The 20,221-nt window shown below is 35.4% G+C and overlaps 1 protein-coding gene across 1 annotated transcript; it reads right to left on the bottom strand.

Moving 5' to 3' along the window:
* Positions 1-4,180: 4,180 nt before the first annotated feature.
* LOC128225847 (uncharacterized) lies at positions 4,181-7,956 on the bottom strand. Its single transcript, XM_052935743.1, has 5 exons — positions 7,858-7,956; positions 6,553-6,616; positions 5,786-6,019; positions 5,387-5,611; positions 4,181-4,362 (listed from the first exon to the last, which is right to left on the bottom strand). The coding sequence occupies exons 1-5, from the start codon at positions 7,870-7,872 to the stop codon at positions 4,181-4,183; spliced, it is 720 nt and encodes a 239-aa protein (XP_052791703.1). The 5' UTR covers positions 7,873-7,956.
* Positions 7,957-20,221: the final 12,265 nt, after the last annotated feature.

The raw sequence follows: 20,221 nt of genomic DNA, 5'->3' as shown, positions 1-20,221 counted from the left end.
AAATGTCTTTTGGGCCATTGCCCTATGCCCCTAAACAGGTTTGTTTAATTTTCGACTACTTGGCCTGTCCCTGTAGTCATACTTGTATAATCAGGGAATAATGATAGTTTAAATTGATATATTTAATATCAAGGTTTTAATATTTCAATATTGAATGTTTTAGGTTAAGTTAGTGATTAAGTTGCAAGAAAATCACTTTATATATTTATTACAAATGTCATCTATGTACAGTTATATAATCTCCAAATAAACGTATCAAGTATCGCCGACCAAGTTTATATATACCCTAACGATCGGATTTACACAATAAAAGGAAATGGCGGCATACCCGGAAATATTTTCAAAGCTACAACTAAGAATGAGTCCAAGACACTTATGCCACAAAATAGTATGATATGCTCATTTTTCGTTCGAGGCGGATGAATCCTGTTTGTCAAAATCCCAGCTGCTGGACATTCTATCGAAATACTCAAATTGGTCCCTCACACCACTATGCATATTAGTCAGAAAGTTACATGTACATTCCGGCTTCACTTTCAGATGATTTACCAAGATAATGGCAGTCAATACAAATACTACATAAGTTTGTATCCGTACCTTTCCCAGTATGCCAGAAAACGTGGATGACATTTTGCAAGTACAAATTCGTTTCCATTATTCATGCGTGAAACAATGAAACTAATGTTGCCTTTATAAACATAAATGTGATACAGGTACATACTGCCATATCGGTTATGGTTTTCCGTTTAGTATGTCACATTATGCCAATCTAACTATAGATACATGCTGGGGAAGATCCCTTGGAAACATGAAGTGCATCAGTATGCATGCGTATGGAAATAACATTCTCGTCCTGACTGATACAATTCAGCGAGCATAGGCGACAATAATAGCTTCAAGCAAAAAACCCCACAACGTCCTGGACGGTTGAAAAGTGCGAATAAGTTCGTTGAACATTTTTTCACAGCTGTGGTAATGCAGAAATGAATTCCTCACTCTGAAATGATAAACGCATAGCACTTATATATGTATGACACATATAACAATTATGCTTTTAAAATACATCATATTTAAAGTCGCGAACTCTTTAAATGCACAGTACAGTAGTTTTATTTAAATGGTGTTGTGAACAATCATTATATACCAGAGTTGGTCAAGAACTATGCATTCAGCGGATAATATTAAAATAAATTATGTCCTTTATATGCGGTACTTATTTGAGTACACTGCCCTTCATTTAATTATACGTGTTACCATAACATAAGGTAATTCTAGTAATAGATCTAAAAATAACGTCACACGATACATGCTTAACATGTTTTAACATCACTAGCTGTTATTCTATGTCGGGATGGAGGGGGGGGGGGGGGAGAGATGCAACCGGCGTGCGCCCCGAAAATTGTCTAAATGATCATGTTTATGTGAATAGAAAGTTCGTGAAACGCTTCTTGTACGTGCATGTGTACGCGTAAGCTACTGTCCGTGCCGTGCGCCATACATGTACGTGCACGTGAACGCGTGGGCTACTGTCTGTGTCTTGCGCCTTCTGGTATTTGCACGTGTACGCATGGGCTACTGTCTGTGCCGTGTGTCATCCAGGTACGTGCACGTGGACGCGTGGGCTACTGTATGCGTCGTGAGTCATCCAGGTACGTGTACGTGAACGCGAGGGCTACTGTCTGTGCCGTGCGTCATCCAGATACGTCACGTGTACGCATGGGCTACTGTCTGTGCCGTGTGCCATCTAGGTACGTGCACGTGAACGCGTGGGCTAGTGTCTGTGCCGTGCGTCTTCCAGGTACGTTCACGTGTACGCGTGGGCTACTGTATGTGCCGTGTGTCATCCAGGTACGTGCACGTGAACGCGTGGGCTACTGTCTGCGCCGTGCCTAATCTATGTACGTGCACGTGAATGCGTGGGCTACAGTCTGCGCCGTGCGTCATACTTATAGGTGTGTGCAAATTGTCCATATTTAATATGACAAGTGCGATGGCACGAACACATTGTGATGTTTTTCATGTTCATACATACAACATTTGTATGTTTGTATGCTATTTGTTGAATGAATAAAGTTTAAACTATAGCACGAGGATAAGAATGGATACGAATAGATAATGAGCCTACAAGTACAAGTTAGAAAGAGGTCGCGAACTACTTAAAAACTTAACTTCATCTTAACATGAACGAGTACACGTACACGTTATTTGTCGCAGACGCGGATTAATACGCGAAATCCGTACATAGATCGGTGCAATTTTAGTAGTATTATTTTGTTCACTGAGAAAGAATATTCTGGTGTTGATTTTGAAAAAAAAATAGTTCAATACTTTAAAAAATAAGTTTTTTTTTAAAGAAGTCTATGACCTTCGTGAACAGCCCTCATTCATTCCATTTTGTGCATAAAATACAGTCATGTTTTCTCATAAAATTATGGATCCCTACTACGAATAGGGGAAATCTGCTTACCTCTGTATCAGTATCTCTGAATTCTGGTGTATATCTGTTCGCCCCACCATAGCTGACAGGAGTCTTAAAACTGCATTAAAAGGCAATGTCATATTCTTAGTTTTATTGCAAGAACTATTACACACAATTAAAACTAAATCGTCAATGGATTTAGTGAATAACGATTAAAAATGACAATTCAATAACTATTACACACAATAACAACTTAATATTCAATTGATCTAATAAATAACGATTAAAAATAACAATGTTATATATATATATATATATATATATATATATATATATATATATATATATATATATATATATATATATATATATATGTATATGGTTCGATGGAAGGTTTAAACAAATAGTTACCATTTTTGCGTTTTTATTACAATGACCGCAATAAGTATAACGACTACAAATGACAGGACGCCAACTGCCGCAACATATCCTTTGTATCGTCTTTCATATTCCTGAAGTTTTTCATAGGCACTGTGTTCCCCGTTGACCGCTATAATTTAAAAAAAAACAAACACACAGTTGAGCAACAAGCAGCAAAGTATCATCATACATTACCTCATGCTTGCTATTTCTTGGGTACGTTAACCTTCTTTTGTGCGATAGTTAATTTCCCGTGATTGATCATGGTAATATCAAATGAGGTTGACATCTTGAATATATTAGTATATGAAAAAGTAGTACCGTTAATATGTGACACTAGAGATCATCAGATAACTTAATGGGAGGAAAATCATGCACTTACCTTTATGACAACTGGGTTCATGCAAGTCGTTAAAACACTTTGAATGCATTCAAAGGGAGCTATATAAGTATATACCTAATACATATATGACAACTGGGTCTTTGCTAATCGTTCGAACACTTTAAAGCAGTAACAGGGAGTTATATAAGTATATACTTAATACCTCAATGACAACGTGGTCCTTGCAAGTCGTTAAAACACTTAAAATGCAGTAAAAGGATAGTTATATAAGTATAACCCTTAAAGACAACTGGGTGCTTGCAAATCGTTAGAATAATTTACATGGAAATAAGAATTGAAGGAAAGTTATGTTCACATGGACACCAAAAGCCAGTTATTCGACTTGACCAGGGTGCGCGTTTGCAAACAGTGTTTGGAAAATTATTTACTTCAATTACATTTGCACACTAAACAAATGGGCAGAAATGTATAACAACAGGTTTGTTCATGCCACCCGGGAATACACATTTCACTGATACATGTATCATTGATGGAGTCAAAGACACCGTCGTCACAGCAATGACTTATCGGAGATCATTCTTCAACCGATTTCGTCACCAGAACACATAATTTAGAAGAAATCCACCTAAAGTTTGTGCCAGTTTGATCATAGCAACGTGAAGAGTATAATGTTTAGTATTTTAAATGAAGATGTTTAAGATAAATGATTCTGTATTTAAAAAATCGAACACATAAGATGTGCATTTAGTTAATGATAAACAAACACATGCTTGATTGCTTTTATATTTAAATGTTGACAACAACGTTACAACGGCACAAGACACATCGTAATGTATTCGTTTTTAATACTGTGTACATTTTGCACATAAGGTCATTCATCTGACGGTGATTAAAACAGGTTAATCTGTTCTATTTTTGGAAAAAGTCGAAGGTTAAAGGCTACAACAAAAGTGTTTGGTTACTTAAAAATCATAATAATTATTTGGCTAACAAGAAGTTTAAAAGCAAAATTGTCCAACATGATATTTTAAATATGATTTACCTTTACTACACGAGTCCCCCTGCCATCCCGCAAAACATCCGGGTGTTGAACACTTTCCAGTAACGCTGTCGCAGGGTTGTTTGTCCTTGCACCGACATACATTTGCGCACTTATCTCCGAAGAAACCATTTCCACAATCTGAATTAAAAATCACACCCCATTATTTATTAAAACCATCTCACTAGTATATGCTCTTACTGCAGCAGCCATTATTCATGTACTCTCAAAAGCAAATACAGTTCAATAAGAATGGAAAAGATATTCACTCTAATCAAAACGAAGACTTACTAAGTAAATGGGTCTAATCATACATATAAGTTATCAAAGGAAAGTCTAAATAAAACATCTCAACACCGTTTCAGTCTAGAGTGTCTATGCCTTTACTGTAGCAAGCAATAAGTTTGGACTCACAATTCAAATTTGTCTGAACGAAAAAACAGATGGTAAACTATTAATTTAAGACTACTTAACACGGAGAAAAATTGAAAGGGTCTTGATGTAAACATTTGATTTATCGGCTTTTGACATTTTATCAAACATCATTAAAACCAAAGAAAAAGCGCAAACTACGTTAAAAGAACAACATCATATTACAATGTTGGTGACGTCATTCTTGTTTTAGTCTCAGTTAATTATGACGTGAATTTCCCGACTACAGCTGCTATATGATGAATATTATGTCCTTAACAACCAGATACAAAAAAATAAACAGAAATAGTTTCGTTCCTGTATATTTTATGCGAGTTTCGCAGATTCGGATTTTAAGAAGCGCAAGCCGTGTGGAATTAAAATCTGCAATAATCGATAAAAATCGAATACGACATGGATCAGAACTAATCACTGATAACAATAATATCAAATTCGTTATTCTTTTCGCGTAGTTTCACGCACTTTAATGATTCTTGTTTTAAGTGACGTCAACAAATTACAGCCGTATTGCACTGGAGATGAAAACGGATTGTTGTAACTATGTTTTTTACGATAGAGATTGGGTGCTGATAAATGGGTATATACTAAAAAAATGAAAATATTTATGTTCAAAGGAGGATAACAAAAAAAATGTTAAATATATTTGCTTTAATAGTAAATAATAACAAACACAGCTTAGAAAATGTTCCAACCAATGCAATCAATGCTAGGCATATGCTTAATATGCTTTTACCGGTATTTAACACTTCCACCTCACATATTGCCATAACCGATGGCCAAGGTCGTCTGAAAACGAGGTACTGTAAAACACGCGTATCTCCGAAGTCCAGCAAGATCCCCTTGAATGGATCGGAGGCATTTATCCAGTCAACATCTTCCCACATGGAAAAGTTTTGGTTAACAAAGTGTGAAGTATTGCTTATTGACAAAAGAATGTTGTTACTTTGACCGGAACTATCTGAAATTATCAAATAAGTAAACTGCATGTGATCAGTTTTTTCGACCGAAAGTCTAGTAGCCTGCGTCATTAAAACACTGGTTACTGTTTTTGAAAAAAAGGCTTGCTCTGTTTAAAATCAGTTATCTATTATAAATAATTTGGAAAACAAATGTATACTTATGTAAAACATACCGAGATCCCGGCCATATATACGCATGTATCTCATCAGCGTTTTCTTGCTAAAGTCGATCTGGAGCCAGGGAGATTCGTTTCCAGCTGTTGCGCTACATGTCTGGCATAGTAAGGCGTCATCAACGTCCAGTTTACGGAGAGTCAAGTTGTTCTTAACATTAGAGGCAAGGCACGTGTCGAACGTGGTTGATTGGTAGACAGCTACGTTCTTATTGTTTGCGATGATGTCATTTCCTGTTAAGAAAATTTGCTTTGCGGTGATTTATAGCGATTGAACAGTGAACGAACAATTTGATGTTTTAACTGTCTTAACATTTTAGTCCGCTGTTATTTCCAAATTAAACGTTGGCGCGCACAGGGCTGTAACATGATTTCAAAGACGCTATTTATGAAATGACGTGACATCCGCATACAAAGTGGCGCGCCTATCGTAAATATCAAAGTTGAATATTTTAAAAAGTTCTACGCCACACGTGAAATATAGTTTTATACGCGGACTCAGTCAAAAATAGAGCGATTTTACACTGAAAAATTAATCCTATATATTTGATCCGTAATGTATGCTGCTCAAATAAGAATGGAATTAAATAAAAAGGCTCTTATTCCGATATTGAGATATGCTGTTACCAAAACTAGCATGGTCTTAATTATGAACACATGTAGCCATATGACACATGAGTTTCGCGAATAATATACCAACAAAAAACAGGAAAATATCAACCGAGGCTCTTATGCAACGTGGCCATTTTGTTAAATAATATTCATACCTGACGAATATGTGATTATTCGGCATAAGCACACACACATGCAAACAGTCCTATGTAGTAATAACTGAAAATAAAAATAACATTTCTCCGTTATTTTTGTCAATATTAAACAAGAGATGTTTGTTGAACATATTTTCCCTCCTTATGGCAGCAAATAATCATGACGCATTCAATGCCAGTGGGATAATTCAAAATTATGACAAACATCCTTCAAGTTTGAGGATAGTAGGCAATTATTGATCAATTAAAAATATTGTTAAAAGAGATGATCAGTTTAAGTTTCCAGAATACGTCCTCCTCTGAAACATGACTGTGGTTTATCTTGTAACTTTGACCTTTGATATGTCGATCTAGAAATAAAAAAAAATTAAAAAAAATGGATTGACAGATTAACAGATCATGACCTACCAACCACGTTTGAGGATCGTAGGTCCAAATGTTCTCTTTAAATTGAGCGGTTAAGAATTTTGTATTTGAAATCAAGGCCACTGCCACCTTTACTGTTGATCGGATGACCTCAAAATCAATAGGGGTCTTAAACCTGTCATGAAAAACCACATTGCTAAGTTTGAGGATATTAGGCTCATGTATTGTTTAGTTTACAATCGGACAGGTTGTGTACAATGTCACCGCAACCATAAAGTTTGACTTTCATATCAATAGGATTCATCTGCATTTTATGATCAACCCCTCTACCATGTTTGAGCACCGCAGACCCAAGCATTATCTACTTACCAATCGGACCATCTTATCGTGTTTAATGTCACTGCGACAGTGAGCTCTGACGTACTGGACTAAAATCAATGGAAACCATCTGCAGTTTATGACCTCTTCATGATCTCTTCCTACCAATTATGAGTGTCATATACTGTGCTGGTCATCGAAACCTCCTTAGCAGGTTTGAAATCCTTAGAACAATATTTTATCTACCAACTGACTGACCGATCGACGGACCGACATGTGCAAAGCAATATAACTCAGCTTCTTTGAAGAGAGGCGAAAACATATATGTATAGTCACGTTGGTTTATTAGGACAATAAGCAGAATTATCTTAAAAGATCGATAACCTGTTAACTTTAACACACTCGTACATGTGTATATTATAATCGTTAAACATTATTTAAAGTCACATGTAACGTGTCCAAATGAAATATGATAATTTGACATAGTAAAATATAACGATCTATTAAATATCGCCAAAGCTTTCAAATTTATGTGCACAAATCGCCACCTAATGTTTATAACATTACAAACAATGGAAAATATGTTATAATACCCGAATGTATAAACATATATGTACTTACATTTGCTGATTTCATTTTGTAAACATTATCCCATAACTATACGACGCTATGCAATGAAATGGCTGATATCTGATTATGAAGGTCAGTAATTGTATCTTTTGTTTGATAACTTCCCTCCTTGATAGCGTTGATACGACTTGTTAAACGTGGGTATAAGGGTGCGTTCAGATAAAATATTTTCTCAATTATTATTTTTGGTGAAGTCACTACTTACTGAAACTTAAATTGATTGTGAAAGGCATTTACACATATATAATTAATTATCAAAACGAAATTCATAAATTATCCAAGCAAATTTGTAGAATATGGATAAACGTATAAAAGGATATATGTATATCGGTTGAAAAAGCGCCATTACAAGTAAACATAGACCAATGGATATACATTTTTGCTCCTCAAAATATATATTCCATCCACGGCATTAGGTACCGTTCCGTATAGTTACGAGATCATATATATTATACTTTTGAGGTCACAATGCCATCGAGTAACAAATTAGATACATTCAATACAAATAAAGAATTGTTATCATTATTTCACAAGGAAAATGAAGGAGTAAAACTGCATGCGGTTTTTAAATAAACCCACACAATATCTGACAAAGCAACTGAAACCACTCAGTAAGTCTTTAGATTTAAAAGCATACTTTAATGCGGAAGATCCAAATTCCTTTTATGAACATACATCTGAAACTAGGCGACTAATAATGACTGCTTAAAATGCATGTTCTCATCGAGGGGATAAAACGGACGGTTGCCATAGAGGATTTTTACATTTTGCTCAAGACTTTCTCGTAAAACATGGCTTCGTGATTTTTCGATCCATTTCGTTGTTATATCTCGAACAATATTAAACAACATTCATATATTTTGTATGGTTTCATTATATTTTCATTGCGATTTACTCCATAATCTTTACAAGGATACTTTCATTATTAATCTTATTGAAAACATACTGTTAAACCTTGTTAAGGCGAGCTATACCTGATAATTGTCTTTGAATGTCTTTATCGTACCTCTTAAACAGCCTTCCGAATTGATTCCTTCGTTAACATGTGATGTTGGTATGCGGTCGTTAAGAATTTGAAATTCACTATCAGTAAATAAGTATTGTTTACTTAATTCTTCATATTTTTCAATATTTATGTTAAAAACTACAGAAACAAACTCAGTAGCCAAAAATTTAAACATAACTCCGTTTACCGACACAGGGTGAACACCAAAGACATAGAACACAAAAACAAACAAGAAACATGGGAACAACAGCACACAAATCCACAAACAACAAAGTGCACCTATACTATAAATATGTATATTTATCAAGGATTGTTAGGTACCGCCTTGGAAAAGTCAGTAAAATGTAAATTTCCTGGGGGTTTAAACCAATTCACCAAATTGATATGTGCTTTGATGAGGCTTATATATATTTTTTTAGTAACTATTGATACACGTTGGGACAAATGTAAGGTTATGACCTAGTTTAAGCCGCCAGTAGACTCGGGTGTCAGCGAACGTTTGTTTTACTGACCGTTCCATACGGTTATCTCATAATTTATCAGTCAAGTACTTTTGATGAGTGTGTGGTCTGTGTCTGGTGTTTTTATTTGTGCGTATTGTTTAAATAGCTTGGTGTCTCTAGTTCATAGTCGTTTGGTCCCTTGCGTTATGCCCATTAAAACTCTCTTTTTTATGGTTTTCTCATGGACTTCTCCCTGAAGTTTTTATTTTATTATTGAGTTAACACTCCTCTTTCCTAACACAGGAAACAATTAAACATTTTGTTTGCACATGCTGGTCATGTCTTCTTTTCTATGAAATGTTATGAGTGATATTTCTAAACAAACAGAACAATCACACAATTTACTGATATAATAATATAGGAAAACCTGGCTGAATCAAAAGCATTTTGACTTATTTGAAAACATAGCTAATTTGATAAGAGATAGGATTTAAGCCAGGTTTTAAAGGGGAAGGGCACACCGTTTTGGGCCGCGAGCAATTGCACATTGCGAATTTTACAGAATATGTTAAAATTGTGTTTTATTTGAAGCCGTTTTAGTCGTTTAGGTGTCAATTGCAAAAACAATAGGTTCAAAAACCAAACACATTTGATGATACTAAAGCGTAAAAAGATTAAGTTAAGTTAGTTAAGTTAAAGTTTGAATAAACTTATTTGTTTTACAACGATTGTTGTCTTATATTTGAGATCTACCGGCAGTGTTGGCGGGCAGAGTGCACCAACTCCCGGAGCTGCTACAATGTTCCAGAGCGCACAGTACAAGCAAGAACTATGAAAGTGCATTTCTTAGGTTTCATAAGTGGGCTTTGTGTAATGGGTTGGGGAGTAGGTACACTTTGCCTGCTAGGGCTTTTCCGGTTACACTACATTTAGCATCTTTAATTCAGACTGTAAATTATCCAAGTCCAGTCATAGCTGCTTTCTATGCGATTAAGTGGTACCATGATATTTATGGTTTAGAGTCTGCAACAAATTCAAAACATGTTTCTAATACTCTGGAGGCGGCGAAACGTACTTTAGCAAAACCCTCTGTGAAGAAGTAGTCAATCACTGCAAAAATTATTTCTGCTGTTTACAATAGGTTGTATGAGTTCAAAAAATTTAAACATAATGATCACATCTTAGATAAGCATAATGCATACGGTTTCTCAGCCCAAGCATGTACACTTATGCATAGCTATCTAACAAACAGAAAGCAACGTGTCAAACTTGGTCAAATTACCAGTGAGTGGGACTCCATCATGAAAGGCGTACCACAAGGATCAATATTAGGGCCTTTAGTTTTCAACGTTTCCTAAACGACATCTTTTACTTTATCAATAATGAAGCTTTGTATAATTATGCAGAATACAATACCCTTTCTGTGTGTGATAAAAATCCTGATGTTATTTAGACCACTCTTGAAGAAAATGTAACATTTTGATAAACTGGTTTACTTCAAATCAAAAGCAGGCTAGCCTTGACAAATCGCAAAGTTCATATAAATGTACTGTAATTTGTGTTCTATTGCAAATAAATAAACGAAAAAAAATACCACAATAATGTTTAATGAATTACAATACTCCATGATAATTATTAAACGAATCCATTAACACGTTTGATAGAAACATCAATTACAACACAGTTACTATGAGTTACTTGCCGCTCGCCAAAAACGTAAACGACGTCAATTAACGTCACATGTCATCCATGTTCAATGAACGGCGCATTTTTCCTTCGTGTTCACCGCGCAAGGCTACACATTTCTGATGTATTGCTATCCACTAAGTACAGGTCTTGTTGAACTTTTTGACAGGTAATGTCAAATCATCAACGTCCTGGAAGCGTTGTCCACGGAGGGAAGTCTTTATCTCGGGAAAGGTCCTGAAATCCATAGGGGCTAAGTCATGGCTGTAAAGAAGGTGTTCTACGATTTCAACACCCAGTAATGTAATCTCTAACCGTGTATAGTTGGCCCTGTTTGCTGGAGCATTATCCTGGTGCAGGATAATCCGATCACGTCCAAAGAAGGCCGTTTCGTCTTTTACGAGCATTTACGAGATCCCTTTTCAATACCTGAAGATCACCGTGTTTCAGTTAGCAATGCAGGTGGTGTTTTAATGCAAGAAAGTATTGTTATATAAAATTAATCAATTTCTATAATATAAATATTTTAATCTTATATTATTGATACATGTATTAGTTACATCCGTGGGTTGTATATATATTTACCGTTGAGTAATAGTCAGCATTCACCGTTCTTTCCTCTTTGACTCTGTGCTGAAGGATTCAACCCGTAGCTGTCATTGAAGAAGTTGAATCACTTTTCCGCAGCTTTTTTGCAGTTTGTTTGGTGGCGGTGTTCTTGGTGGTTACCAAACCGACGGTTTGGCCTTCGTCTCCGGATCAAAGTGATGAAGCCTAGTTTCGTCTGTGGTTACTATCCTATCAAGGATTCGTCTGCTACGTACCGACGCAAGAATGAAGCTGAACACATTGCACGCGTCTGCTTGTCTTCGTCCGACAGCACCTTAGAGACCCAGCGCGCACTGACTCTCGACATACCTTGCACTTTCGCAAGAATGCCATGCACAGTTGAAGGAGATATGTCGAGTTCACTGACAATCTGTCTCAGTGTTTTCGTCTATCTTCCCGGATGGTCCCCTTTACATTTTCTCGAATTCTAGGAATCACGATCGAAGGCATCCCTTCCCGATTTTTTGCCGTTCTTAATTCTTTTGTGCGATTTGTAGACGAATGCCGGGCCAAACTCCTTAAAGTAACTCACCTTTTCATCATTGAAATCGTTTCAGCTGGTTTCATTCCCATTCCGGCACAACATTTAATTACGCTCCGTAATTCAACCTCTCCAGTTGACGTCATGACGCAGGTTTGGTTTCCTTGACTGTTCAAACAAACAAGCTGCTATTTTTAAACCAGATGCAGTATACAACGATGAATTTAAAGGAGATTACGTTATGACATTGACATTAAACGTGCAGTATTTGCGCGGATTTTTGAAGATAAGAACTAATGTACAAATTGCATTACTTAAGGCGAATGAATGATAGCAAGTATACACCTTTCGGCGTGCGCCGACTAGGACCTGTTGCGTTGCCAAGGATTTCATTTATTGTTGCTATTGTTGTCCGAATATTTTTTCGCCTCATATTTTATCTTTAAATAAATTCATCTTGTAGCTAATACAGTTTTAGATGTATTTAAATAAAAATAAAAATGTTATGAACACTTTACACGAACTTCGCGATCACCCCTCGTAAAACTACTTGTGTTTTTCTTTCGGCAAGTATTTTTTTTAGGTGCTACGACTTTACTTTCTCAATTAACATTCCTTAACAGTGATAGGTGTAATATAAAAAACATGCTACATATCATACCTCCTCTAAGCAATACTTTCAAAGGATGTTTCCTATCATGCTAGATTACTTATAAGATTTTGTTTTTTTACAAACTACACATCGACGTACAAAGTAATTATTCTCTTTTATATTTCGCTACTTACAATTTTGCTACTTCAATGTATATGATTGCCCTTTAAGTTATACTTTTGAAACAACTAACCATTTTACAGTGGTATATCAACTAGTGGAACGGTACGCGTGTGGACTGGCCTTACAGCCGGGAAAACTCGTTGGTGTTATCACTGTTCTTGATGCTCTAATACTATTTTCCTATTTGTTTTTGTATGCATGCTACAATGTGTGTTCATTTTAACATATATACTTTTATTTTCAGGTCACAAGCTCATTGTTATGTTTATTTGATATGTTATGTATGCCTGTTATTCATGTCGGAAAATAGCTCATTGAGCTAATGTTTCTTGTTAACATATACCCGACTTTAAATAAAGATTTTAATATCAGGTAACCTGTAAAATGATGCCGTTTAAAACATGTCTTGTAATACTGCCTTTGACAAGCTACCATTTGTATAACAAGGCAATCCTGCCTATTCGTTATCGACTGGCAATACTGCCAACAACCTGTTAACTCTTAATTATTTATTAAAACAAATGTCTCAATTGCTCAACTGACAAAACTAAATACATGAAAATACTTTTTATTCAAATACAACAGCCAGTAACGCTTTCATCTTATCAAAGGGAGACAATCAACTCCTGACGTTTACACTTTGATCTACAGAGTTACAGTTTCAACTATGTATCTGGACGTCGGAAATTTATTTACAGAGCTAACATTCTGAAATGCAAATCAGCATTGCGAAATATTTCTTTGCCGTTTTTACATCTTACATAGTGTACTTTTCGTGTTGGTAAATCAAACCAATCAATAACTTCTGTAACAAAAGAATTATTGGGACATATAAAAGGCCAAAACACAGCGGATTTCCAACACGGAATGACTACCACATCGCATGCTCTATCAACAGCCAGTTTCTTGATGACTTGATGTAGTACATATATTGGGGTACAAATAACCCAAAGTCTTCACCCCAAAATTCAGAAAACGCGTCTACACCAGCACAAGAAGGATTCCAAAATCTTGAAAAAACTTGGGTAATTTAAAATTGTGCTCCGAGGCAAACCAATCAACTTGCGGTGGGCCAAACCTAGTCTGAATCATGTTCAAAATACTAGCAAAAATACCCCAATCATCGATATCCACAATTCTGGAAGCATAATCAGCTTTATCATTTTCTGTTCTGGGTACCCATTCCATTTCTAGGGAAATGGACTTTCACATACACAATCTAAATATACCAAAAGCTATGTCCTGTAAAACTTTTTTCAATGAACCTTTAACAATGATAGCCTTGACCCCTTGGTTATCGGTGAACCACTTCACTTTTTGATTGGCTAGAATATTCGTCAAAGACTGAAGGATTCTATAAACAGCAACTATCTCTCTCCAAGTGGACGATTTTACAGCTTCGTCCGGTGACCACATACCATGAGAAATACCATTAATCGTATTTACTTCATATCCAGCATAACCCGTACAACTTGCATCCAAAAAACAATTTTAGTACATTTGTGCGATTTAAAAATATCTTTTGAACCTAGTTTTTTTAGGATCGACTTTCAAAATTCAGCTGTTGAATACTTTCTTCCGAAAGCTGAACATACTGTTCCCAGTGGTAAGCGTTAAGTACGTCAGCACTTAAATATATCGTCATGATCTGTGAAATATTGCCAATAACCACTCTCATTAAAATGACCTGCCCGATTATGCTAGCAACCTGTTTAACATGAACACTCATGTGTACTATAATACCTGCAAACATGTCAGAAATGGTACCTAGAACATTAATTATCCTCATATCAGGAATGTAAATCTTGCCTTTAAACGAATCCAATACGACCCCTAAAAATTTGAGAATCTGCACCGGGGACCATAGACATTTTGTAACATTTGGTACAAAACCTGAACTAAGCAAGTCTGCTTTACCTTGGCGACTAAGGTCCATCGTAACATCTTGGGTTTTAGCACAACCAAACCCTTCATCCAAAAACATGGTATAAGTTTCCCTTCACCACGCCATTTATTAACTAGAGGGTGAGTTAGTTTTGTAAATAGACTACATGCACCAGAAATCCCAAAAGGTAATACTACGAATTTGTAAAATACAATATTTCCGTTCTGGTCAACCCATGAAAATCCTAAATAATCAGTATGGGGCCATATATGTCTGCAAAATGATAGGCGCTAGTCAAATCGAAATTTATTTGATAAAAGGCCTTCTCTAGAAATGCAAAAGCAACTTTGATATCTTCATATTTAACAGGTTGCTTCCACAAATGTTTGTTAACTTCAGGCACATCAAGTATCAACTTTTTCTTGCCAGAATTTTCGAATTGAAACAGTTAAAGGATTTACACAAAAAGGGGGCTTAATACACTTTTCAATCAAAGCCCCATCCAAAAGATCTTGTATAGCATCTGTAACGAACTCTGATTCAGATAATGATGACTTGTTATTTTTGATAAAAGTCCTATATGGATGAGAATAAAGTGGTAACTTATAACCATTCCGAATCACAACTTTAAAAAAATCATTTGCACCAATAGCACGCCAAAATTCCAAATGTTTTCTTAACCTACTCCTAACAATAATGTTTTTTTGGCCTTGTTCGTATTCATTAAAGGCTTGCGTAAAACGCTCAAAATCAGATACAGAATCACTTTCTGACCGTGGCTGCTGTAGGCTGGTTCCCGGCTGTTCTGGTGTGTTGACAGTCTCGTCGGAAATGCGAGTACTCGCCACAGTCAAAACAGGGCCTGGGAGCGATGGCAGCTCCAAAGGTCGAGACGTTACCGTTGCTGAAGATCGAGGCTGCACCGTATTGGCCTCGAAAAAGTCGACCAAGGCCCAAGGGCGGTGGACCGTAAGCTCTGTGCATTGCTGGAGTACCCCAAGCGGAAGACACAGTATTACAGGGCTGACCGTAGCTAGCACGAGCTCCATCCCTGTCGCGAGATGATGTCATCTTCCGTTTGACAGCCCTGTTCTGCGCTTTATCATTTTTTGACTCATCGTCGCTGTCACTAGCGATGAGGTTTGCCTCATATTGGCGTACCGTCTCCCAACCCCATAAAGACGTGCCCGAGATACGTATGAGTTTATTACTCTTATGGAGCTTATCTAGAACCTCGCTCAATTGTACTTTGCAATAATGATGTTTTTCATGTTCTAGTCCCAAAATGCACTGTTTTACAATGTCAGTGAGATCACCATTAAAATCGAACTGGCACTTGTTTCCTTGAAACCCCAATACTAAGTCCTTCTCCGACTTTTTAACTTCGACTGATACATTTAAACTGTTACCTGACACCTCATGTTTTAAATAACTCAATTCCGGCAAAATCGTGTTCAATCGAAACTGCAAATTTAATTGTCATTGTAAGTTTCTTCTATAATAAAACGTGAACAAAAGAATTCACCCACTAGGCATACAACTCTTATCCTAGCAAACAAAACAAACTGCTGTTACTCGGTCAAATGTCCAAAGCTGAATGACTTTTAGCGCTAAAACTCCTCGTGCAACTTGAAACTATGAACGCAACCTATCGGACATTATTTTCAATAAAGGGAAATTAATTTTCTTCTTATTCATTTCATTCAAACTAAGAAAATTATATATCTCTTAACTTTCATACAGCTTTGATGTATCTAGCAACTTTTAATAATTTTCCTGGTGGGGTAATGAAACTTATTGAATCAATGTGAAAAGTCAGGAAACCAATTTTAAACAGATTTGATATAAATTGGTTAAAAAGTTATGCAAAATATGCATTATGATAAACAACTCAAATGTCGATGCATACTAGTTAAGAATGTCTTATGCACTTTTGCTATAAAATAAATTCTGCCTTTCACTCCCAGACCATTATCCAAACGAATTCAATTTTACAGTGCATTTGACAGGAAAGCATACCGGCGCTAGTCATACCGGCACTAGTCATATCAGCACTAGTCATATCAGCACTAGACATATCAGCACTAGTCATATCGGCACTAGACATATCAGCACTAGACATATCAGCATTAGTCATATCGGCACTAGTCATATCAGCACTAGACATATCAGCACTAGTCATATCGGCACTAGACATGTCGTTAAATGGAAGAACACAACATGGATCCATTCGGATCTCCTCGGCCATTTTTATCGAAAACAACCTCGTATGTATGCCGGTACATCAAAAGAAGTTGTTCGTATTTTTTTATAATTATATCATTAATTAAATGTAGTGTTTAGCTTGTATTAATTGGTCTAAGTTTAAATTGATTGCCAGTGATTCTAAACACACCCGAGGTAGTTTTCGCAAAAAATGGCCAAGGAATTCCGAATGAACGTGCATCAAATGTTTGCATATGGATTTTTTTCATTGAAATATTCATTCACAGTAACGCTTAAGTCAACAGAAAACCCCGTCTCAGGCGGTATTAAAGTGCGACTTATTTTGATGAACAGCTCTTTCACCTTTTTTATATGATGAATCATACCCTAAAACGTTAAAAACAGTACACTGATATATGTATATATGTTTTATTTTCGCTCTAGAGTGAATTAAATGTAAACATTTTGAAGAAATGATTTACAATAAATACGACAATACAAACATAAACACTTAATTCATTATCATGTTATAATTCATAAACTTGTATATGGTGAACTACTATGCAATACACTTGAAAACCTTTTTGACACTTATCTACAAATCGGTTTGATGACTTGTGATCAAATTAACTTGTGTCAGCGGAAGCAATAAAGAATAAAAGTGTGTTGTTACAGTAATGGGGCCAATACCTACCCACAGCGAATGAACTTCCACTATGTACACGCAGAAGCAATTCGATATCAAACCATTTACCATTTACCACAAGTAATAAGAGCTACTTGTACAATATTGATGAAGCGTCCACAGGAGTTAACATAAGTATAGACATGATATCAACAAATATATAACAATGAGTGAATGATATTAAAAACTTCAAAACAAGAATAGTAAAGTTTGTTATCATGTGATACGTTGTGCATGACTAGTAATCAGATATACAATACAACAATACAATACAATACAATACAATACAATACAATACAATACAATACAATACAATACAATACAATACAATACAATACAATACAATACAATACAATACAGAATACAATTCATACAATTCATACAATGCATACAATGCAATACAATACAATACAATCCAATACAATACAATACAAAACAATACAGAATACAATTCATACAATACAATACAATACAATACAATACAATACAATACAATACAATACAATACAATACAATACAATACAATACAGAATACAATACAATACAATACAATACAATACAATACAATACAATACAATACAATACAATACAATACAATACAATAAACAATACAATACAATACAATAAACAATACAATATATGCAATACAATTCAATACAATACAATACAACATACAATGCAATGCAACGCAATGCAATACAATACAATACAATACAATTCAATACAATACAATACAATACAATACAATACAATGCAGAATACAATACAATGCAATACAATACAATACAAAACAATGCAATACAATACAATACAATACAATACAATACAATACAATACAATACAATACAATACAGAATACAATGCAATGCAATACAATACAATACAAAACATGACAATATAATACAATGCCTTTATTTCCTCCTTATAGGAGATATGCATTCTAATTACAAATATGATATGTGATTCAAAGTTTAAGTAAAGCATAACAAATATGTACAACATGTCTCCAAATAGAGTGATAATACCCTATGTTCTCTTCATTGAAAACAATTAAGAAATGAGCAGCATGATGAGTCACATAACTGGCACATTCAATTTAAACATAAGGAACGCATTGTGAGACAAAACACAATTATTGACACTAATAATAATAAGAAGAAAAAAAGAAGAGCAATTGTTGTCTTTAAGAAACTTTGTCACTAATGACTTTATAATTGAGTGTTCCGAATAGCATAATGATTACACCTGCACTCTTCTCTTTTTAAATGTCAGCGTCAGTAACACTTCTGAGTGCTTTAAAGCCTTTCTAATATTAATAATAATGATAGACATCTCTTTCACTTTTTAACATATGTTACAACCTGAAAAATTAAAACATAACACTATTATATGTATGGCATACAAAAGTTATGTTTGTAACTACATTTTATAGTTATAGTTAAGAACGCTAAATGAATACTAATACAATATGTTTCAGCCATTTGTGGAAAGGGATTTACATAAGCCGCTGTACAACCTGTTTCCCGATCGACAACATTATTTATATTTGTGCGTTGTATGTACCATGTTATGATACCGAATAAATAATGTTTAAAGTATTTCAGCCTCTTCAAAATCAGCTTTAATATACATTAAGGAATCGGACCAACAAACAAAATAGAATTGACCGTCTCCGTGGCCTTGTGGTTAAGGCGTCCGCCTACGGAGCGGGAGGTTGTGGGTTCGATCCCCGGGACGCGTCATACCGAAAGATGTTAAAAGCTGGTACAAGTAGCTCCCTTGCCTGGCGCTCGGCATTAAGAGGGTAGTGCTTGATAAGTGGTGTACTTAGTACTGGTTCAACCTAGGAAAGTTGTATCCAGTGCATCGGTGCTTTACACCGAGCACCTTAAAGAACCAGGAGGTCTCTTCGCAAAGAGCTAGGGTATCGCACCCGGATCTCTTGTATCTCTTTTTGTATCTTCAAGTCTTCCAATGTCTGGATTTCACTGCGAAATGCTGTCACTTCTACCTTATGTCACTTATGGCATTTAAACACAATTTAAGTCGTGATGGCGTCACGGCGTGGTCAAACCATAATGCAGCCAATGGGCCAGGGCATACCCTGATAAATTCAAATAAACAAACAAATATAATAGTTCTCTGATAGCTTCATTAACCTCAATGTTTGATATTGTAATATAGTAACAACCAAATAATTCTCATTTTATTTGAAAGGCAGTTGCTGAGTGATTTCCATTTATTAATATATATTAACAAAAGTAGGTATATATGAAGTAATTGCCGTTTTTTATATTTGCTCTTAATTTGGCTTAATCTGACTTAAAATGTATTTACTGTAACAGTCGAAACCAATTATGTCGACGTGTTTATGAAACAATTAAATGATTTGTTTTGTTATTTTACATAAATATTAGCACAAAAAAAAATCAAGGTTTGAAATAGCACACCTTCCGTGAAAAATTACAAACCACTAAATAAATGTTCTTACTATTCGTTAGTGAATTGATCGATTTGCACGCCAAATACCACTGATTTTATAGCGTAATGCGAATCAATTTTGAGTATAAATGGTCAAAG

This window comes from Mya arenaria, chromosome 3, assembly GCF_026914265.1.
Source record: "Mya arenaria isolate MELC-2E11 chromosome 3, ASM2691426v1".
NCBI classification, from domain to species: Eukaryota; Metazoa; Mollusca; class Bivalvia; order Myida; family Myidae; genus Mya; species Mya arenaria.
This window is presented reverse-complemented; position numbering and strand designations above follow the sequence as displayed.

Coding starts and splice junctions, on each gene's coding strand:
- LOC128225847 (XM_052935743.1), bottom strand. Junction 5,612..5,785: donor TATATATGGCCGGGATCTCG/GTATGTTTTACA, acceptor TGATAATTTCAG/ATAGTTCCGGTCAAAGTAAC. Junction 4,363..5,386: donor GGTGGAAGTGTTAAATACCG/GTAAAAGCATAT, acceptor TTTTTAATTCAG/ATTGTGGAAATGGTTTCTTC.